Source organism: Musa acuminata, chromosome BXJ3-9 (genome assembly GCF_036884655.1).
Source record: "Musa acuminata AAA Group cultivar baxijiao chromosome BXJ3-9, Cavendish_Baxijiao_AAA, whole genome shotgun sequence".
Taxonomy (NCBI): domain Eukaryota; kingdom Viridiplantae; phylum Streptophyta; class Magnoliopsida; order Zingiberales; family Musaceae; genus Musa; species Musa acuminata.
In genome coordinates, this window is record NC_088357.1 from 3,376,869 (window position 1) to 3,399,781 (window position 22,913).

General features: G+C 37.3%; 3 protein-coding genes across 5 annotated transcripts; 1 reads left to right on the plus strand and 2 right to left on the minus strand.

The window, feature by feature from the left end:
* Positions 1 to 628: 628 nt before the first annotated feature.
* LOC103997008 (F-box/kelch-repeat protein At3g61590) lies at positions 629 to 3,483 on the minus strand. The gene is made up of 2 exons (XM_009418124.3): positions 2,865 to 3,483; positions 629 to 2,095 (listed from the first exon to the last, which is right to left on the minus strand). Exon 2 carries the CDS (start codon positions 2,059 to 2,061, stop codon positions 853 to 855), a length of 1,209 nt encoding a protein of 402 aa, XP_009416399.2. The 5' UTR covers positions 2,062 to 2,095; positions 2,865 to 3,483; the 3' UTR covers positions 629 to 852.
* A 1,091-nt stretch (positions 3,484 to 4,574) lies between these two features.
* Positions 4,575 to 11,742, plus strand: LOC103997009 (protein SCO1 homolog 1, mitochondrial). Of its 3 annotated transcripts, XR_010501012.1 has the most exons (9): positions 4,575 to 4,727; positions 5,303 to 5,381; positions 6,288 to 6,464; positions 8,058 to 8,148; positions 8,858 to 9,070; positions 9,798 to 9,887; positions 10,086 to 10,218; positions 10,778 to 10,951; positions 11,499 to 11,742. XR_010501012.1 is itself a non-coding variant. In XM_065166442.1 (8 exons), exons 2-8 carry the CDS (start codon positions 5,319 to 5,321, stop codon positions 11,599 to 11,601), a joined length of 870 nt encoding a protein of 289 aa, XP_065022514.1. In that variant the 5' UTR covers positions 4,575 to 4,727; positions 5,303 to 5,318; the 3' UTR covers positions 11,602 to 11,742. The 3 variants fall into 3 exon arrangements, 2 of the variants coding, with proteins under 2 accessions (XP_065022514.1, XP_009416401.2); XM_065166442.1 differs by lacking the exon at positions 10,778 to 10,951; XM_009418126.3 differs by lacking the exons at positions 4,575 to 4,727; positions 10,778 to 10,951 and adding an exon at positions 4,754 to 4,806.
* Positions 11,743 to 13,224: 1,482 nt separating this feature from the next.
* On the minus strand, positions 13,225 to 22,425 carry LOC103997010 (uncharacterized). Its single transcript, XM_009418128.3, has 14 exons — positions 21,753 to 22,425; positions 21,559 to 21,645; positions 20,806 to 20,915; positions 20,642 to 20,692; positions 19,720 to 19,891; positions 19,278 to 19,598; positions 18,905 to 19,108; positions 18,319 to 18,804; positions 18,007 to 18,213; positions 17,348 to 17,536; positions 16,128 to 16,291; positions 15,806 to 15,958; positions 14,915 to 14,993; positions 13,225 to 13,887 (listed from the first exon to the last, which is right to left on the minus strand). The coding sequence occupies exons 1-14, from the start codon at positions 22,146 to 22,148 to the stop codon at positions 13,450 to 13,452; spliced, it is 3,057 nt and encodes a 1,018-aa protein (XP_009416403.2). The 5' UTR covers positions 22,149 to 22,425; the 3' UTR covers positions 13,225 to 13,449.
* Positions 22,426 to 22,913: the final 488 nt, after the last annotated feature.

The window sequence follows — 22,913 nt, forward strand, 5'->3', positions numbered from 1 at the left end:
TGAATCTTGGTGCATAATAAATGTTCAACTTGGTAACTCGCAAGTCCAATATAAATGAACATCTGATACTACTAGTCTACTGTGCAAGTTGTTGGAACCTATCAAAATGATCTGTGCAAGTCATTTGTAGATCTCCAGGAAACTTGTCAACTTTCATTTGATAATGTGCTGCTAAAACTGAAAAATAGATATGCTCATGTACTAGATGCAGTCTCCAAAAAGTGAAGCTATATTATGTTAAGCTGCATGTTAAGATCAGATTCAACGGATGCTAGTACAACAAGTTGAGGCACTTGCAAGTGTAAACCAATGAATCCAGTAAGAATCCAATTGCAAGCAAAGATCACTATGTATGAACCTAAATTAGACAAAAATGTCTACATATCCTGGCTCTTTTTGAACAGTGTTCAACTTTTGGCAAATGTAGTGTAGAAAATTTTCACTTTTTGGACCTTGAGTATAATAATAGCCCCAAAAGTAAGCCTAAATCCTAAAACAGCCACAACATCAAATATAATGCAGTTTGTCACTAACAACTAAAAGAACAATAGAAGAAATAATAAGCAAGGCTAAGGTGCAAATTCTGCTACTGATGACAAGCAAAGCCAGCACGCATAAAAAGCCAAAAGAAAGAACAAGATGAAGTAGCTAAATACATCAAAGGCAGAAGATCTTTTTTCAGGACTGTCATTTTGAACATTTGTCATTACATATGTCGCTTGTGCCAAAATATGTGATCAAGAAAAAGAACAGAAGGAGAGAGAGAGAGAGAGAGAGAGAGCATCATATAGCACTTGATGAATGATTCTTCTATACCGAGAAACCAGCATCATATCAAGAGAACAGAAGACATCAGGAGACGGCTTCAAGCCTAGGTTCAAAGCAGAAACCAGTAAAAAGCTGCAGAGGAAATCTTTTAGTCACTGGACACTTAACAGACCATTTCCACTGTTTCTGGCTCATGTCAAAAACAAGCAGAGCAGTAGCTCCATAGCTCTGTATGTAAATCAGATCTTCTATGCCGCTGCTTGCAAAGACATCGTCCAACTCACCAAACCCTTGAAAGAACCTGTGAGGCATGCGAGCAACCTCCTGCCACTCTCTTTTATTAAGTTCCCAAATTCCAATCCCTTTGATGATGTCGGGTCTGTCATATTTTGCAATTCCACCAACCATCACTAGCCTTTCTTTGAGGTTGATCAGCCGACCACAGGTGAGAGAACAGGGCACAGGTATTGACATACACATCAAAGAAGCATGAGATGATCTGGCTAAGAGATCATACATGATCAGGCTATGTCGGAGGTCAGCATTTCCAAGAACGCCAGTAGAATGAATCAAACAGTACAAAACTCCATTGCAGATCACACATTCATCACCTCCCCTCCATCCCGACAAAACCTCTTTAATGGAAGAGACCCATGATTTGCTCTCTGACCTGTATATGTGAATAGAGAAGTCCCACACTGAAAAATCGCCAGGCACCTGTTTAGATTTCACCACAACTATAGTATAATGGTGAGAATTTCTGTCGACAGACATGGCAAGGGAACTATAATCAGGGAACTTAGCACCCGGAGGTTCCAGAAGCCTCTTGCAGTCTTTTGTAATTGGGTTGCAAACAAAAATACGGCTCCGGCTATCATTGTCCATGAAGCAAACTAATCCATGGGAAGAAGAAACAAACCAATTACTTTTCTCAATACAAGGGAGATCGATGTTATACCATTTCCGAAGAACTGGGTCATAAGCATAACCTGCTGCTGCCTCATTACAGGTAAACATGAAGTACCATGGCATCTGTGGTAACTTGTTGGCCCGTATAAACCTCTTGGAATGGATGATATGATACCACCTTTTACACACAGATGTAGCCCTGATGGTGCTGGCCATGGGAAGAAATGAGAAGATTCTCTCTAAAATGTCATAAGGAAGAATGCTATCCAAGGAAACAGTAAATTCTTCAACTCCTTCATTACCCTCAGAAACAGGTCTATTCTCAAGAACCTTTCTTCCTAAGTGGATAGCATACAGTGATTCCCATGATGCCTCGCTCTCCATGAGAGGAGACACAGCAATAGAACAGAAAAAGAACCTGAAAGGATGACAGAAGATAGGCAGAGAAAACAGAGAAACAGGTGATTAGATTAAATTTTTTTTAGATAAGCAATCTATATCGAAGTAGGAAAGACATAATATTTGTTCAAATCATAATCTGTATCTGCGAAAACCATAAAATTATAGAAAGACCACCATAACACACACCCATAAATGAACCCAAATATTCTCGAAGCTAAAAAGAACAAGCTTTTTACAGGGGAATTGATCATATAAACATGACTATAAGAATCATAAGAGAACAAAACAATGGCAAGAAAGACTGAAATTGACACAGAAAAGTTCAGATCAATGCATCAAGATCACATCGAATTTTCCCAGATGGTAAGAAAAACGGCATACATACATCAACAACCATATAAAGCATGAAGATATTGTCAACCTAATTTACAACTGGACCAAGTCACCTCCAAATAGAATCAACATCCAATGTTTTAACATGTTCGAGCAACAAATCAGAAAAGTTTACCCTAAGCAAACATTGATTATTCCAAGAAATTGCTATGTGTAGAGTAAACTTCAAGAGACAGCAACAACCTACTTTACGAATTAAATCATGCATGATGTTGTCAAGAGAATTGCCGATAAACCTAACAAATAAAATACATGCATAGCTTCCAAAACACCGGCAAGGGAACTTCTATTCTCTAGCGAAAAAAGATGGTAAGTGTAGATCGATGGACAACAAGGCATAATCGAAAACCTAGAGACTGGAAGAGAAAGAATAAACAAGTTTCATGCCATACCTCAATCGAAGACGAAAGCAACACCAAGATTCGAAATTTATGGTTCCTCTCACCAAAATACCCCACCTTTCCCTCGATCCTCCGAATCTAACGAAAGCTCCCAGCCGGTCAAAGTAATGGCGGAGAGATGCCGTTCACACGAACCAAACAGACGCTTTCACCCATGGACGGGAGAGAGAGGGATGGGAAAGGAAGGCCGTATGGGCTTCCGAAGTACATATCTCACAGCTTCGGATTCGGTCGAGGCCAACACCACCATAAAGAAGCCACCTTTGCTTCGGGATCGATATCGGAAGAGGCCGAGGGGCGGAGAAGAGACAGATGCAACAGTGCTCTGGGCTCTCTGAGAGCAAACAAACAAAACGACGGGCAAAGGAATGCCAAACCGGAAGTGGTTTTCTTCAATGACCTTTGGATTTAGCAGCGGATGGGTGATGGGAGAGCGGAGAAGAGAGAGAGAGAGAGAGAGGTGGAATGGCCTTTTGTGTGCGCACATATATATTGGAAACCTAAGCTTTTTTGGCCTCACTAGAGGAGGATCCAACACACACAATTATGTGGAGTTGGATTTCCTCTTGAGCTCTTTCCCAAACTTTTTTTGACCTCATCATCTTCCTGCCAACTTTCAATCAGTGTTTTCTGGTTGCTGAATTAGCCATAGCTTTAAGAACATCCTCATGGCTTTCCATCTTACTACACAATAATTTGCATATTGAAGTGATGCAGCACTCTGTTTCTCTCAACATTTACTTTTTTATTTGCTGGTGTTTATATATTATGATGGAGGAGGAAACATAAATATAAATTTTATTTTTTTGAGAAGAATTGTTCGCAAACAAACAATTTCAGCGAGATAAAAAAAGTAGATTAGAGCAACCATAATGGTTATGCCATTGAAGATATCCACGTTTCATTCCTGGAAGGATGAAGGTGAAGATTGCCGTCTCCCCACATCGGGTGTTAATGAGGCAACTGTCACTGTTTTCAAGCAAAGAAGCCACGAAACTTTGGACATATCGCCCCAGCAAGGCTTCCGAAGGTCACACCGAGAACTCTCAGCTTCAGCTCACAGTGGCCACCTTGCTCTTTTGGTGTGTATGGGACAGAGTGGCCCTTGTCTCTTGGATCTTGCACCGGCGTGAGTTGGTTCCACTGATGCTAATAATGCCATGTAGTGGCCCCTGCAATACCTCACCAAGTGCCACAAATGCCGTGCCAACTCTGGCGTCGTGTACTCGTGCCAGGTGCTTCACCAACCCCTTGCTCTTTAACATGTGATTCTCTCACGACTTGCGTCGAACAGGTTGTGTCCATCATGCTCCGGCCACTCCGCATTAAGTTCCTTTATCATCTCAGGCATTTACTTTCGTTCCTTTTTGACAAACGAAAAAAAGGAAGTTTTGTGATTCACATGATTTTATTTATCACTATTATCATTTTATACTTTTTTTCCTCTTTATTTTCTTTTCTCTTTCTTTCTTTCTTTTAGCCTTTCTCTTAATCAGTTTTTACATATATATTATTTAAAAATTTGGAAATAGCATTATAAAATTTAATATAGCATATTGTATTTATCTCAATATCTCTCTCTCTCTCTCACACACACACACCTACTCGAGATCTGATCTGATCCGACTGGACTTCAATTTTGACCGTCTGATCCAACTCGATCCGACCCGAAACCTGATAAACAAATAATACCGTAGCATCTACCGTATCCGGCTGGATCTTTATCCACCGGCCACGACCCGATCCGAAGCGCGCTCCTCCAACAACCCACGGGCGCCGCCTCGTTGGCTCTACGGAGAGAAGGGCTTGCACGCGAGAGAGAGATCTTGGCCATCTCTTATAGTCATCTTCGAGGTTGGTTCTTTATCTTCTCTCGCCTTTCTTGCGTTTTCTTGCATCTTCTTGCCGTTTATTGTGTTTGTGGAGATTCTTGGTGGGTTAAACCTCATTTCCTTCGGTCGATCGTACTCATGTTGAACAAAATGCAGTTTGATCTGTTTTTCTTTTTGGTTTTCCCTCCTTTTTGTGCTGGTTTTAATTCGTTTACGTTTCCTTGAGATATGTTTGTGTACAGGAAAAGAAGGCCATCGTGCGAATGACCATATCAGTCCTAGAATTGGCCGATCGGGTCAGATTTCCGATCGGAGTTCGGATGAAAATGAGATCGGACATGGATCATGTTTTAGCGTATCCCATGATGGATTTCAGGGTTTAGGGCTTAGGTTTTCAAGATTTAGAATATTGGGGTTATACATAGGGTTTAGCGTATCCCACTGATTAACTGTCGTAAAATCCTTAAGTTTGTAGTACTTGTATTCGTTCTTACCTATTTTTATTTAACCTAAAAGCTTTAGTTTATATTTCACTCATTTTCTATGCTGCTGAGTGCTGAGTGTGATCAACATATCATGATATCTAAACATTTCCAGGATTTATTTAAAGTCAATGAGCAAGATTAAGGGACTTAAAGCTTTTATTGGTTTGATTACTCATGGACGACATTCTCAGGTGACTTTACATATGTAGCTCTTCACCTTTATAATCTATTTTGCTTGTGTAGGCATTCAATCTTATTTTGAATTTCATTCATACACAAGACTAGGTTTTCTTCATTTCGATCTGATTAGTTCTTTATTGAAAACATGTTACCATAACATGTGCTGCTTGCCAGTTGTATCAATAGTAAGATCACTGTTTTAAAAATACCTTATTTTTTCAATGTAATACTTTTATGTTTCCAACAGAAGAAAGTTTACTGCCAACATCTATATTGCACTAGTGGTGAAATTGGCAGGATCAGGAGATATGAGATTTCTTTTGATACTAAATCATAAAAGTTAGATTATTACTACCTTTGCGCTTTTTATCTGTTTAAATGTGCTGAATTTGCTCTTTGATTTTGACATATGATATTATTTTAACATATTATGTAGGCATGAGATATAAAGCTTTTTTCTTGTTGATCTGATTAATCTCCTGATCGGTTCTTGTGCCCTACTAGGTGCTGTTTTGCAGTGCATCATACTAGGATTAGTATGTGGTATTTTCTTTATGTCTATTTGAGTTGCATAAGGTTTATGATCTCCATATGGTACATTATGTTTTTGGTAAAATAGTCAAATGCCTGAAATTGTTACAATATATATGTTGCAGGTCTAGCAACTTTTTTGCTTCCAGAAATTCTGATAGCAAGTTTGATATCCTCATCGTTTACTTTTCAACAATATATTGATTTTGTTTATCTAAGGTTGAGTAATCAGATACGTATGGATGCAGCAAGTGAATACCGACTCTAGTATCTAATAAAGTTAATGACTTTAAGTACTTGCAAGTTGTAACAGTTTTTGCATCTTTATTGTTCATTGTTTTCTTTTTTAGTTGGTGTGATGATTATTCTGTTCATTTGTCCTACAGAATACGATCTTGTCAAGCGCAAACAGGACTTCATCTTTCTCTTATCAATGTCTGGTTAGATCCGTTACAACTTCAGAGCACACAAATGGGAAGATATCAGCAACAGTTGCTTCTGATGAGAAAAATGGGACAGGGGATTCAGATCAGACTGCTTCTCAAAAGCCTGTTCGAGGAGGGGTGACTAGTACTATGCATATCTTTTTTTAAATGAAACAGGACAGATTTGATGACAATAGGATTGAACTATCTCTATCTGTTTTATTTAAAATAGTAGTAATTAATCACTTATATATCAAACGGGGCCCACTTTTCTTAGCAGGATTTTTATTGCCTTTGTTCTTTCTTTTGTAAAAGGATTTGCTGTGCCCAGTAAAAATGAATCAGGGTCATCAAAATTAAATGCTTATGATAGCAACAAGCTAAGTGATAGCTTGTTTATTGTCATTTATACTTGTTAACAATTAATTCTAACTTTTAAGGATTAAAAATTTGGCAGAAACATTTATGCAAATTCAAACTATATAAAGAAGAAAAGGCAAATGGTCCAGATTTATGCAATATGGGTGTACATTCAAATATATCTAGCTGAAGGATATGTGTAACAAAACCATACTTTTAAATTTTTATTCTTCGTGGGGATTAGAGTTATGCTCTATGTGACAGTTATCATAGAAATTAGATTCCTATCAGTAGAGATCTGTATTTCTAGTTTGTAGATGATCATGGAAACATAAGTTTTGAAATGTCAATATGTCATGATTTATATCCAAGTTTGTCCAAAATGGCTGATAATTGACTATGACTCAAGTTATTGGGGCATACCACTTAAAGCAAAATGTACGACAACAGTTTGTGGCTTATCCTTGTGATGTGAGCACCTGTCCATTCATAAAACGCTTCAACTAAGGTGTCAATACAGGTCTGTGATGCACAAGGTGTTGATTCTCTATTTTATTTTATATGCCTTTTGATATGTTATATGTATTGATTGGAGAATATTCAAGGTATGAATTGCTCAGGAAAAACCTAGTGGTAATTGATAGTTTGATACGAAAAAGATCTACAAGCTTCATCTCGTCATGCAAGAAAGAAAAAAAGAATGTTACGTGTCCAGGTCTCTTCAGCAGTGTTTGATAGAAGCAATGAACCCAATGAACAACTGGTGTTCACCTAGTTTTAGTTCTGAGGTGTGATTTGATTGTTAGTTGGTAGAAGAATTCTCACTTGAACTGTTGGTCATAGGATTGGTCACTCAGTAGCTGGAATGAGTGTGGAGGAAATGGATAAGAACTTGTCTGAAATGCATTAATATTTGCATCATAAACTTTTTAAGTCTGGATTCTGGAATCAACCTTATGACAAAATTAGCTAGTCGCCTTCAGATGTCGAGAATGTCCTTTAGAGAAAGGGTACTTCAAAGAAAGACCATGTTCTGCCTTGCTTATGCATTATTTTCTTGTGGTATGCCTAACATGTCAGCTTATGGAAGGTAGCCATACCTTTGTCCTTGTGCTTTACCATCCTCTCTTACACTTTGTTCTTCTATTAGAATGACAATAACCAAGTGCCATTAATATATATTTTTACCTATATTCTGCATGTAGGATACTTTTGTTTCTTTACCAGCAAATCTCATATTAACAGTATCTTTGGTTCATTTTTTGTCTCCTAAATGTAAAATATAGTCTGGTTACATTCCAACTTCCAATATGTTCTTGAATATCTTCAGGTTACTTTATCTATAGTAATTCTCTGGGATTTATATTGCAGCCTGTCTCATGGTTGAGCCTTGTTTTGCTTATTGTCACTGGAGGAGGATTGATAGTTTACTATGACAAAGAGAAGAAACGACACATTGAAGGTAGTTTCCTGCTGAGTATGAGCATACCATTTACTTTTTCATTGTTAACTGGTTGGCCACTCAGGCAAGAGCCAACAAAAAATCTGGTCCGTGGAGGAATTCATCTCCTCTGGACTCCTCTAGACTTAGAGTTTTTGGTTAGCGCTGACGCAAATGGAGTTATTTCTTTTAGGTACCATCAGCAAAGCTTTTTAATTTTCCTTTTGCAAAAATATTTTTTAAAAATTTTTCATTTTGCAAAAAATATACTTTTCATTGTTTTGCTAACAAAAAAACACATTCTTGTTTGAGTCTTCCTAGAGATAGGGAATGCATATACTTGAAAATTTTCCAAGTAATTTCTACAGCTGATTCTCTTATTTCAATATGCAAATCAATTTTCTGCTATTCTTTTACATTTCTTTCTAGATCTTTACTGTCATTAAGACTAATTCCATGGTTTACCATGGTAGCACAATTAATCTAAGGTATATTGTCCCACAGATGGCTTTTCCAACAGATGGTCAAAAGGACGATATCAGGGCCTGAATACTGTTTTTTTAATTAATGGAAAACAAAATTGGAATAGGCATTTCATTATCACTCAAGAATTAAATCACATATTTACGTCCCACTGCAGAAGGGAGTATATACTTGATTGGCTAATTCCTTAACATACCATCTTTCTTTATTCTTAGGTTAGCACATTTTGTTGTTTTTTCACTTGCAGGACTGAAGACTTCATCAAGTACTGTGAAACAGGGACCATCTGTGGGAACTGCTGCTATTGGTGGTCCATTCAAGCTTGTGAACCATTATGGCAAAACGGTTACTGAAAAGGATTTTCTGGGGAAGTGGACACTGATATACTTTGGATTCACATATTGCCCTGATATTTGTCCTGATGAACTCCAGAAATTGGCTGCTGCTGTCGATAAAATAAGTAATATACTGTTAATTTAATGCATAAGCAACTATTGGGTTAATTTCATATGCTTATATACAACATTGGTTGTCCATAGTTCTAAAAATGTCATTGGATTCAAAGATTTATGCTTCATATTAATTCTATGAGATAATCACATCCAATGTTTTAAATATCAGTAAAAATATTGGTACCATAATCTTCTTGGGCCAGTAAGTACCGGTTGTATCGTATGCCTTTGTACACGTGAAAAATACTGGAACATGTTTAATATGTCAGTATAGACCAGTTTGGTGAGTGCACAAGTATTGGTAAGTATTGACACCTGCATGTTGCAGTTGGTAGGCCATGATATTTGAAATCATGGTTGCATCTTGTTATAGAATAGCGGAAGCAATTCCTATGATGTTCAATTGTGATTGTGATAATAGTTTGTGGTAAGATTTGAAACTTCCTTGCTTTATATGTGGTCACTACTCACTAGTCTGTTATCAAGATTTTATAGTAATTGTGAGATTGCTAATAATACAATCTTATGAGAATCACATTAATATGCAAATTTCCATAGTAGTGTGTCCTTTTCATCCATTGGCATTTTTGTGCACCACAATGATGTGCATTTTTGGTTATACAACATGGATGTTGCACTTGGATCTATTGGTGAACTAATCCCTTTTCGTGTGATTATTGTTTTTATTTTTAATAATTTGACTATATGAACACTGATTTCTAGTATATTATTCAGAAGCAAAGTCAGGGATGGAAGTTGTACCAGTTTTCATTTCAGTTGATCCTGAGAGAGACAATGTTGAACAAGTCCATGAATATGTGAAAGGTGCTTTATCTTGATTCTTTAGTTTGTGTGACTGGAAGCAAAATGTTATTTTGTTCTGTTTCTTCATTTCCTTCTTCTGTTGCCATTCACATAACATAATGTGTTTCCACATTATCATGGATCAACAGCTCTGTCTGTATTCTATTATTCATGGATTATATGATATTGTAACCCACATGTCTTTACTTTGGATTGCAGAATTTCACCCAGACTTGATAGGCTTAACTGGTACAGCAGATGAGATAAGACAAGTTGCTCGTGCTTTTCGGGTCTATTACATGAAGACAGAGGAGGAGGGTTCTGACTACCTCGTCGACCACTCTATTGTTATGTACGTATCGCTGATAGAACCTGTGGGTTCATTTCATTTTTGAAGTACAGATGCCATGCTGCATTTGACATGCTGCAATTGCTAACTTTATGTTTACTAAATTTCTGACTCTGTTATATTAATCATTTATAAACAATAATTGCAAGTTACAATGGCTTTCATCATTATGTTATATTGTTGGCTGATTTTGAACATGGTTATTGGAACCTGACTAGATATCTATCTGGTTGAGCCTCACTGGCCAGATTGATGAGTCAAAAAATTTTAAAAATAGAAATGTATTATATATTATGTTAAAAACATAAAAATAAAGAAATATCACAAAAATAGAAAAAAAAAACATAGGAAAAAATGAAAAAAAAAAATCTTAGGCATTATGTGTTATGTTTAATAAACTTAAGATAGTAACTTTAGTTATGTATTATATAATACTCCAAAATTTAAATAATATTTCTAACATTATCTATTTATATTCTTAAAAGATAGAATCCATTCTTAAATATTCTTAAGTATTTCTAACATAACCTATTTATAATAATATTTACTCTTTTTTTTTCAGAAGCAAAGATGAGGATGGAATCCGACCAGCTTGTTTTAACTTGGCTGGTTGTCATGGGTCATGAAAAACTCATCCAGTTCAATTGGTTCAGTACAATATTCTGACATCGGCAATCTAATTAATAAAATGAATTGGTCATAGGTCCGGTTCCCAGTTTTCCGACTGCACCGGCAGGTTGGGTCTTGATGTGATAGCTATATATCTAACTGCAAGCATTTTGGAAATAGCTTCTGTCATGATGTTTTCTGCCTCAACATCTGTGGTAGTAAACAATCTTCTAAAACAAGTTGCGTTGATTGATCCATTTTCCTTGTGCCCTTGCATCTTGATTTAGCATGATTCATGAATTTTTAGATCACCATGGTATAATTAGGTCCATTTTATACGTATTAAAATTAACAGGCTGTGATGGTCCTATCTATGTTTTAATGTTTTATGGTATTTTTATCCATTCAGTATTGGCTTGACTCATAGAGATAATTAATATAATTGCTTTGATGTGACCTTATATCTTTTTATGGCATTCTGAAGTTATCTTCCCATATAAGATTGTTTTGGAATTTTAGGTATCGAGTTTTTTTGGCTCAATTGTTTTTTCTTTTTGTGGACTTAAATCATTTCTTTACCATGGGCTGAAGCTTGTAATAAGCTGTCATAGACCCGGTAACATGTACTGGCAATTATTTCTTGTATATTGATATTAATTCTGAACATCCTTCAGGTACTTGATGAATCCGAACATGGAGTTTGTCAAATTTTTCGGCAAGAATTATGATGCAAATGCACTCACAGAAGGCGTGATTAAAGAGATCAAAGCCGGCTGACATTTTTTTTTTGTCCCCCGACATGTTTACCCAAAGTGGATATGTCAATTTTGCCATCTTATATTTTAACAAATCAGATGTAGTAAATATGATGCTAGATTAACTTAATTGAGAATGAAGTGTCGGTCATTGTTGTGCTCATGACATCTGCAAATGCTCCAATAATGAAACTTGTCGACGGTACAGAACAAGTAATTGATACTGTTGTGCTTGTAAATTCGACCTTGCTATCTGATGCTACCTTATATGCTAACATAACAGATACTTTGCTCCAAACGTGAGAAAGTCGTTCATGTGTTGGTCATCAAAATCCAACGGGCTAATTATAGAAATCCAATCCAACTGGCTAATTATAGATTATTCTTTGTAGTTAGATATCTTAAGTATTTTTCATATACTTAAAAAAAGTTATATTGATATTCTTATAGTTACAAAACTAAAATATCTTAATCCATGTATTATAATATCATCGATTTTATTAATAAAAATATAAAAATAAAAAATAAAAAAGTAATTTTGATGTTTTAGTTGATGGTGACGGATTGCGTCAACGGTGGCAAATCCAGAGCAACAATGGAGCGATCTACGATTTTGTTATAGAGCAAAGTTTGCGTCATGGAGTCGCGGAATCATCAAGACCCTTATAGTTGGCTCCCCTACTTGCTTTCTAGAACGCTCAATAGCACCTCTGCCTTGCTCTTCCCCCTCGTGCTCACCCTACTATCGTCGTCAACTAGAGCCCTCACAGTTGCCTCATTCCCGTCCACCTCTCTGACATCCTTCATTGTCTTATCTTCGTTACTCTTTACTAGGTTAAGTAGCACACCTATAGCATTTCCCCTCGCCCTCTTACTCCCCCTAACCGCTAGATCTATCAGGATGTTGGCACCATCGACCCTCCTGAATGCCTCCACGTTCGTGTCACATCCTACCACTAGGGTGATCACTATTGTCGCGTCCTCCACCAACCCCTCCACCCATCTTTCACCACTAGTGTGAAGAGGGGTAGCATGGTACCCAGCTCGACGAGGATGATGCGATTGAACGGGCATTGAGCGCATCCTTGATGGACCTAGTCGGTGCGTTGGAGGCACCTAAGAGGTCCACGACGGCAACAATAAAGGCCTTCTTTGAACCGATGATGGAGCGAAGGCGAAGGGCAACAACAAGGGCGTTGAGGTGTCGATGCCAACGATGTTACCATCTATCATTACTAACTAAAATATTAAAATTACTTGTTTGCTCTTTATTTTCGTTAGTAAATCTAACATAGTTATGATAAATGAATCTAAATGTTTTATTTTCATAATTATCATAATTATAGGGATGTAAATATAATTTTTTAAAATATAAACCGAGATGTTAAAGGTAGCTAACTATTACACTGCACCTCAACTACTGATATACACAAATTTGAAATCCCCGATCACTTTTGAAGGATTATGTTTGTGACCGATGAACGTCTATTATTCCCTTTCCAATGGTAAATTTTCCGGCTCAAAATCTCCCGTAGGAGCCGACTCCAGTGAACGACGGCTTGCATTTTGCGCCCTATTAAAGGCATCCGTGATGATCTAACAAATACTTTACCAATCAGTAGAAAGTACTTTATACACGGATAAGTTTCAGCAATATCTCCCGTTTAATGGTATATATGATGTTAACAGACCATACACCTTATACACCCTGTAGAGCTTGGATCTGATCCAAGAATCATCTTTAATGCCAAAAAGGAAGAAAAATGAAAGACTGCTTTATCTTTCTTTTCAGCCAAAAAACAAGACGGAAACAAAAATGACACGAATGGGGCAAAAGAATCACGAGATATCCTGTAAGATCCAAAATGTGTCAAATAGTTCCAGAAGTGTTCCGGTAACCAGATCTCTCGGGTGGTGGCTTTACGTATCTTCCTAGTGTTTTTTGCCGTGCCCGTTTCTTTATTCTTTGAATTCTATCTTTCGTTTCTTGTTTCTTTCTTTCTTTTTGCCTCTGCTGCTTGTTCATCTCTCTCTCATATGTCCCCTGCCAGAAGACGTCGCCTGTGGAAGGCCACAGCCACCTTCGGTCTGGGTGATCCGCATCGGCTTCTTCTGCAAGATCCTCATCCATGCTCTTCAGTGTTGAATATGAAAACCACTGGATCCACATCTTACCTCTCCTGCTCTTCGGCCTATGATATTCCTCCATCGATCCAGATTCGGGGTCGACATATACCATGTGCCGTGCACTATGGTACGCCCATACATTCACGAGCAGCTCCAGCACACGAGCATAGCAATGCCGGTCCTGTAAACATGAAACGTTTGTATGAGATTAATACCAAAAAATGCATGCAGAAGTCAAGAAAGATTCAGGTTTCAAATGCACTTAAAAGATTCTTAATCTAAACATAAATGATAAGCCATCACACCATCATCCTAGTCTTTGGAGATGCACTTAAAGAATAAACAAGAGTAGCTCAATAATAATATTAAAGAGGAAGATAAAAAGCAAGATCAACTTTTCAAACTTGTGGCCTTTGTCATTGTGTTGTTAGTTCGGGACCAGGTGTAGTAATTGTACTTCAAATAGATCAATAAACAATCAACCGACAGCTGCAGTCCCTTAAAAAGTGGTGACAAAGGAAGGAAACAGAAATGCCAAGTGTGTGTGTGTGTGTATATATATAACGCAACAAAAAAATCACAAGAAAAAATGTGAAAAACACCCGTCAATGTGAGATCTAGAGAGAGACAATATATTCAACCATATCCTACAAACTGAAAGGATGTTTATGTGACTCGACCCATAACACCCAAATGACATGGAGGGAACTTTATGTGATGCTAAAGCCCATAATCAATCAATTATGATGAAACTTTTCAGTTAAAAAAGAGATTGTTAAATTAAATGCAACCTAAGGTTCTCTCACATTGTTGTAGCATGGGACACAAGATATATGCGTACTGCTTCATAGATTGTTATGTGGCTGTCTGTATATTGATCACCTACACGTGTCTGACAGAGATGTAATTGTTATTTTTTTCTTTCTTCTTCGCACATTATAGTCTCCTCTGCAATGACCATTAAAAAAATGTCCTGGCTCATTTTTGACTGTCCTATTATAATTCGTTTCCAAATGAAAATGAGCCTAATAAAAGGTTAATAAATAGTGGAACAACATGCCTCCATGACACAAATTTCCAATATGGGGAAAGTTAGAAAAGTAGCATGTGCACTATCAAAGACTTTCTCCAATGAGCAACTGGATTAAGCAGGAAATGCCCCCCTGACACTAAGAACAATTGATAGTACTACCATGAACAAGTATTACCTTAGATGTACTCAGGTAACAGCTAGCACTTTGATGATGCTCATCGTACATCTTTGTATCCATTGCATCTATGAACATTCTGAAAAAGACGACAACCAGATTTTTAAATGTGTGAATATAACTAGCAAAAGCAAATACATATATTCATAGACGTATTCTGTGTTGCAAATCATGGATATGCTGGTTTATAAAACAAGCTTTTTTTCTCCCGTAACACCATGTAATTAAGTGGATTCTAATGAAAAAGTAGTTGGTTGGAATAACAAATCTCCTTGACAAATTGAAAATCAATATCAACTTCCATTCTTTAAAAAATGTGCTAGAATAGTTTTTTTTTTGTCATATCTTTGATTGGAAGTAGTCACACATAAAACACACATTTCATAATCACTGGATACCACACTCACTGCAGCTGTCTAAATAATCAGAAACAGTTCCAACTTATCAGATGTCAGCTCATTTGATGGTCACATATGAGCATGCATGCATATATATTTCAATCTGGTAACAGAGTTCAGAAATCAGAACGATTATTATAGTTGCACAAAAAAGTTGGCCACTTCACCAAAGGCGCCATAGACACCTCAGACACTCGAGCATATACAAGCACACTACCAACACGTATGGAAGGAAACACGAGCCAATTATTATGGAACGGGCAACATCTGGACATGTTTTCAATCTTTTAACCTAAGCACCGAGGAGAAACCATGGTTTTCTCCATCAGTGAACATCAAAAATAACCGTAACAGGAAGAGCATGCATAGAGAAGCACACTGTATTTATTTTTGATCCATGCAGTTGCAAACTTAATAAAGTTCATAAATGTATGCAAGTTTCAGTTCAATCTGTAAAACTCTTGTTCTGAACTATCAAAACTTAAAATCTTACCTTGAGAACATGACAAACTCCAGGAAAGACCTTGTCGGCAAAGCCCAGCTATGCATCACGGACCATGAATCACCATCATCAGGCATCTGTGGCAAAGAACTCCAATCATCACCTACACCATACATCCTTCGAAAAGCCTCGGAGACAGCGGTTCTTCAAAGAAAAAATTAGAGGAAAAAGATGAGTTGTTTTTACACATGTATTTCTCATCCATATAAAAAATGTCTGGATTTGTTATTCTTGTTCACCACTCTTTTAAAGAATTGTATAAAACATTATTGAGCTTTTACAACAAAAATAGCATGTAATAGAAGTATCCAACCTGCAGTTACCAGCATTTATGGTATCGCAAAACCTCCAAAAATTCAGGTTCTGAGGATTTCTTGGATCTTTATCCATTCGGACCCAAAAGTAAAGGGCATCACCATGGGTTTGGTGTTCAATGGCCTCCAGGAGTTGAGTCTCAGCTTTTCTAGACAAGCTGACCTGTAGTCAAGCGTCACAAGTACCAGATTCAACATGGACTGTATGCTGAATTGCCGATCACAATTATATCATTTAACAATCATAAACTGCAAATAATGGATTCAAAGAAAAATGTTGGTCATTGACTCATTAATTCAGTTGCTCTGTGCTTCATAAACTAACACAGTACATAAATCAAATATATGGTCAGCCATGAACTCAGATGAGACTATAGATGCTTCAGCTATGCAATGTTGCACATTATGTAATTAGTACTTGCAAGCATGAATTAATTTCAAATATAGGGTCAGCCATAAACTGAGATAAGACTGATCTAGATATATAGACAAACTCTTTAAGGAACTAAAATTAGAAAGGAACCAACCTATGTCCTTAATAGATCAGCGAATTCTTAAGGAAATTTATGAGAAGGGAATTTTCGTACATCTTGAAACTTTATCATGTATACAATGAGCCTAACGAAGAACAAATCAAATTGCTACTAGGCAAATATGGAATAGTGCAACATGGATCTATAATTATATCAGATCCAGTTGCAGTAACAAAAGTAGTATCCCCCTTGAGGCCCTAGAAAATTATTCTGATTTCAATGATTTGATCTTTATAGTCACGGTGCTAATGTATAAGACTTGCAGGCAGTCTTTGACTGGAAACCAGTATATCCTTGCAGTGAAGGTTTCATGGGCCTATGCAGAGAAGTCAAAGGTTAAAAAATGAATAGCCCAAAGAACAAAAACTGCATTGCTTACTACATTGAACAAAGAATAACTATCTGATTATCTTATGGTGCATTGTGTTTTAGAGGCCTATTCCTTGTAGAAAATGTTGATAAAGATTCTAACACAACACAGATCTTTGTAATAGCTAATTTGATCCAAAAGTGAAATAGTTAAGGCTTAATAACTCCTCGTACTGCATTGTGACAAGACAAGATACAGCAGAAGGGTAACGAAAAAAATCATTAAAAAATCAACCATTGATGTACAAAGGCTTTTCTACATCAAATTCGAAAAGAGTGTTAAAAGCAAGTGTAAACAACATATAATATGCACGAACCTTTCTAGCTGAAGCTCTCCAAGATTGAAACGCAATCCAGGCATTCTTGTGTATACTGTCAATTTGGTAAGCCAAAGTGAAAAAAGCTCCATATTCACCAAGCACATCTCGGTAATATCCATCACGGAGGATTGGAAGATGAGAAGAAGCATCTATATCATCAGCTTCAGGTCTCCGACCTACAGAGGACTGTTTAAGGAACAGACAGAAAAAGACTTATTAGAATGTAGCATTTTGTTTGGTTGCCAGTCCATATAGTTAAGAGAAATACAAGTGTTTTTTTTATCTCATAAGCTATTATTAAGCTGGTTGAAATTTTATGGAGACCACCCACTACCATTTACTATTCATATTTCTAACTTGTTCATCTTCATGTGTATGGCAAGCAATTTATTTCTGAGTTAATGTTGTAGAATATCCGTGCATCCTAACCAGGGTTAAGACAATTATCTGATTCTTGCACACATTGATAGTCTCATCAATTCTCAAGAATCCCACATTCTAATAAATGATATATATTACTTGTGTCATAAATATGGTATAGCATGATGACCGTACTTTTCTCATTCAAGTACGACTTCAATTTTGCTTCTGAAATTCCAGCATTACTCTTTAGTAGTGAGGTTTTCTCAATAAAAAATGATATATTAATAACTTACAAGGCTGATTCCACGATAAAGTGAAGTCTGATGTAGAAAAGGCCATGTTCCCTCACCAAAATAAGGTTCATATATACATAGAGGCTGACCTGTCCGCTCAAGCTCCCTCTCATCTCTCTCATGCAATTCATTACTTGCTCTTTCAGCTCTCTTGACGTTCTTGTAAACTTCCTCCCATAATCCATGAGGCTGATCACTTCTGTCCAACTGCATCAAGTTTCAACAGAATAAAACCTTGAGGGAGAAGTGATTCAAAAATTAATGTAAATTGTCCAAGTAAAAGAGTTAAAACAAAATGAAGACATTCGCTACCTCCTCTTCTGTTATTTTTCCAGCACCCATCATCTCAATTTTTTTCTCTTCCTCCCATTCTATGGAGATCAATGCTTCATCAACCTTTGATTTAGTGTTAGCAGAGCTTTGCATTTGACTATGATTCCACTGCTCCTCAAGAGTATCTAAATATTTATGGCTTCTAAAACTGCTATTTAGATGGTCTTCTCCTCTTACATTGGCAAACAGTTCCCACTGCCATTGCATCTTGAATTCTGGAGGGATCTGTTCAACAGCCTTAGGAGGCATAATTTCTGATGGAAACCTGAGAACTTTTTCTAGCAATGATACATGGCCTTGAATAGCTTCAGAAGCCATGAGGTTTCTGGCATACCCTTTCGCAACAGATGCAACTCTCTGAGCAAGTAGAGATAACTTTCCATTTGAAGTTGCTTGAAGTAGAATCTGAGTAAGCATACTAATGTTCTCCTTTGGAAAAAGATATCCATTGACTTTATTATCAACCTGGGCAAAAGCAGTATGGCCAGCACAGAATTAGTCACTGAAAGATGTCATAGCCAGATAAAAGAAACAAAAAAAAATTCTGAATATTAGTAGTAATTACATATTTCCTAATCATGTTCAGATCAGGAGCAATAATTAACTTCCCCAGACTCATAGATTGCTTTAGAATATTTGGAAAGGATTGCTCCTCAAGAAATGATCCATATATTACTAGGTCTGCTACACCGAGATATCTGTTAGTGTCACCATTAATGACAATATGTTCCACAATGCTACCTGGGTAGCCAACCTTTTCAGCAATCACCTGAAATTGTGAAAACAACACTGAATTTCATCAAGAAAATTACAGATAGGAAAAGATTTTGAAACATGAAAATTTTCGTTTTTAAGCAATAATGTCCATCAAGAAGAAACCAAAACAAGCAAGAATTATTATACAAAAGAAAAAAAGAAAAGGAAATACAAACCATTACCTCAAGAGCCTTCTTGTATGCACTAGTGAAGTTCCAACCCAAAATGTGAACTTTCAGTAGTGAATAAAAAGAGTTTGAGGAAGGAAACTTTTGGAGCAGTGGTCTCAATGCTTCCAAGACGAGGGCATGCTCTAGCAACATGCCACTATATGAAAATTGACTGCCAACAACAACAATGAGAAAGTTGTCTGATGTAGAACTCATACTCTCTCTCAATATATGGTCTTTTTGCATGGCGACAAAATTATCTGCCTCCCATGCTTCAGCAGGAGAACCAGGAATAACCATAAAGTTACCCGTATCAAATGTTGAATACATCATCTGGAAGCTTAGAAAAGGCCAAAAACATTGAGCATAAATAAACCAAAGAATCCCTTCACTGACAAAGATTTAGGGAGTCAAAATACTACGAAGCAAGTTGAGCATCAGAGAAATGTATTACCGGCATGGAATGGGTCGGAAAAACAATAACGGTAGCTCTGCTGAAAACTTGCTTCCATTCATTTACAAGCTGAAATTGTCCATTCTTAGAATATTCAACTAGACGAAGTGCAGGGGAACTTTCATGGATTGTCCATATGACAGGTACAGATCTGAAAGGCTCCTGCAAAAGACTGCATACTAGTGCAAAGGTCAAGCTAAAAGAATTTTTTAAATTAAAAAATAAATAATGTAAATATCTAAATATACCATCAGACACATGAAGTAATACCACGTAAATGTAGCTTTTGTTTTGTTATTTTCACAAGAGTGTCATATTAACCATCCAATTCACTATAGTTCCTCTTACAGAGACTGACAACATTTAATATATGCTTGCAATAAAAAATAAAACACACAACAACAACACCATAACGTCCCAACTATTTGCCACTTTGGACCACAAGTAAAACTAAGAGCAGGAGAGGGAGAAAGAGAAAGAGAGGTGAACAACATAAACAGAGTATGACTATGCCTTCAACCCCCCTAAATTCATAAAATTCCCTATTCTTCTTTTATGAGACCCAAATCACCAAAGCATGCTTTGGAAACATAAACTTCGTAAGTACACAATATTTTGCGTCATGTATGCTGTATTATGTCAAAGACCAAGAAAAGAATAGTAAGCTTTAAATATGGTGGACTAACAGGCATTTAAATTTTGATTAGACCAAGTGATCAATTCTGTCCATATATTGCGACAAGAAGGTGCAAGTTCACAGGCTTGATTGTTTTTAGCCCTTGTAAAGTCTATAAAACAAGCAATCAGTTAGCTCTTCTACTTGCAGATATAACAAAAAAGGTAATAAACTGATTGTTGATGACAGAATTCCATTATAGTCAGAAATCATACAAAACATTTGTTAAGGGAAAATATACTTTACCATGAGAAAACAGGTCTCGCCTGAATAGAATTCACAAGAATGCCATTGTAGCTGCATAGAAATGTTACAAAAGATCTGGTTAATTGAATCAACTGAAAGCTATGCTTGAACTCGCCAAGTTAAAAGATATTTCAATAACTTCTGCATCAACTTAAATCACTTACTCTAACCAATCTACAGTGGTTTCTGGATTTGTTACAATAGGCAGGACCTTAACGAAAATTCCCATCGACCTCCACACAATGCGAGCAGGCCCATCATGAAATGAAAAAACCTACACCACATGTATAACAACATAAAAGTGACATGAAACCCTCTGCTACAAATCTTGTTAGAAACACACAAAAACATTACCCAAATAGGGCATTTCACAAACCCAGCAGATTATTTTCAGGGTCAGATGAGGATTTCATTACAGTATTCATGAAGTGGTACATGGCCAGGATGAAATAGGCATAAAGACTGGAAAAAAGATTCACTGTCTACAGTGCTCTTTAGCCTGGTCCCTCTTGGATCACACTGACATGTACTTTAGAGGGGCCAAAAGGTTCTGTTTCCACTGGCCAAATTTAATACGTGGTGATGGAATAATTCAGTTTTCACTTGCAAAAATAGACTTCCACGTTCCACATTGACATACTAGAGTTTATACAGCCTCAGTGGAAGACGGAGGGATGTGTCATGAAATGAACAGCATCATCGCAAAATATGGCTAAGATTTAGATCGGACTACGCCAGCTTGAAAATGAAAATCACATTTTATATTTTATCTATAAAATTTTCCTACGTATATTTAAAAACCCTTTTGTAAAATTATTATGAGGAGGTTAAAAATACATCAATAGCGTCGAAAGAAATTGCGGTTCTTTTCAACCAGAAGGCCAACAGAAAAAAACAATATCTTCTTCACGGCTAACCTGAATGTCAAACCCACTTTCTTTCAGAGCAGCAGCAATGCTAACCATCTTGAGCTGCATGGCATCCGGATATAGATCCGGAACAACCTACATACAGGACTCATCACTCACAAATCACGCGCAAAATCACGAAGCTAGTAAAAAATTGTAAGGAAAGAAAAAGAACCAAGAACTCGACAAGAACCGAGACCCACCACCGCAAGCTGCGGATTCCGCAGCGGAAACCGCTTCAGCGGTTCCCCAAAGGCCATAGCCGACGCGTTTGCTTCTTGATTCTCCCGGTCCAACCTCTGGACCAGCTCGGTCGGCACGAACTTGATCCCATCCCCGTAGTCTAGATCACCAACCCCTTCAAGAACCGAGCCCCACTGCTGGGGCGGGCCCTCGACCGCGGAACCCGGGAGGAAGGCCTGGAACAGTACGACCACGAGGAAGAAAACGGCGACCGCTAAGGCCCAGTGTAGGTAATGGACCTTGATGAGGAAGCGGGGTACCCTGGATCTCAACCGCGGCCGTCTGCCGGCGGCGGACGAAGAGTGGAGGAGAGGGGCGGTCCGCTTCAGGGGAACGCCCGTCTCCAAGAAACCCATCTCATCAATGGCGAGGGCATGCAATAGAGAGAGGAGAGGAGGCTTATCGCTACTCGATCTAAAGGGACGAGAAAGTGGAGAAGGGGGCTCGTGGATGGGATCAGGAAGTAGCCGTCAGCAAGCGATCAAGAGGAGGAGGTCTTGGTTTGAGAAACGGAAAAGCAGTCGGCTGAGGTGGGAGGGCACCTCGCTTTCGAGAACGAAATGGCAATCTTTGACAGCTAGCTTTGATCACACGGGAATGCGAGTTTAGACAAGCAAGCTTGGAATTAGGAAAGGAAACGACACTGGCTATACCCTACCCATTGAACCACCTGCATTTATATTGGTTAATATTGTGGCTCATCGGTGAACCTGGTAGGTAGTGCAATCAGCAGCGCGGTGGAAGCCTGAGTTGCATTGTTGCGGTACGTAACGTGACGAATTAAGGGCAATGACACTGGCGGTGTGCTGTCTATATATATATATATATATATATATATATCAATCGACATCCCTATTTTATTTTTTCTCAAACACCCTTCATTTGAAAATACCCAAAATACTCCAATAAATTTTTCTATCAAATTTTCTTACTTATTTTTTACTAATTTTAAAAATATATCAACCAACAAAACTTGTTTAAAATCTAAATAGTTTCTCACTATCTCAACCCAATTCTAATATTTTAGTCAGTAATGATCTTGTCTAAAAAAATTATATAACAATAAAGTGAGCTACAAAGTTGAACAAATAACAAACATTGATTAAATATGAAATAATCGT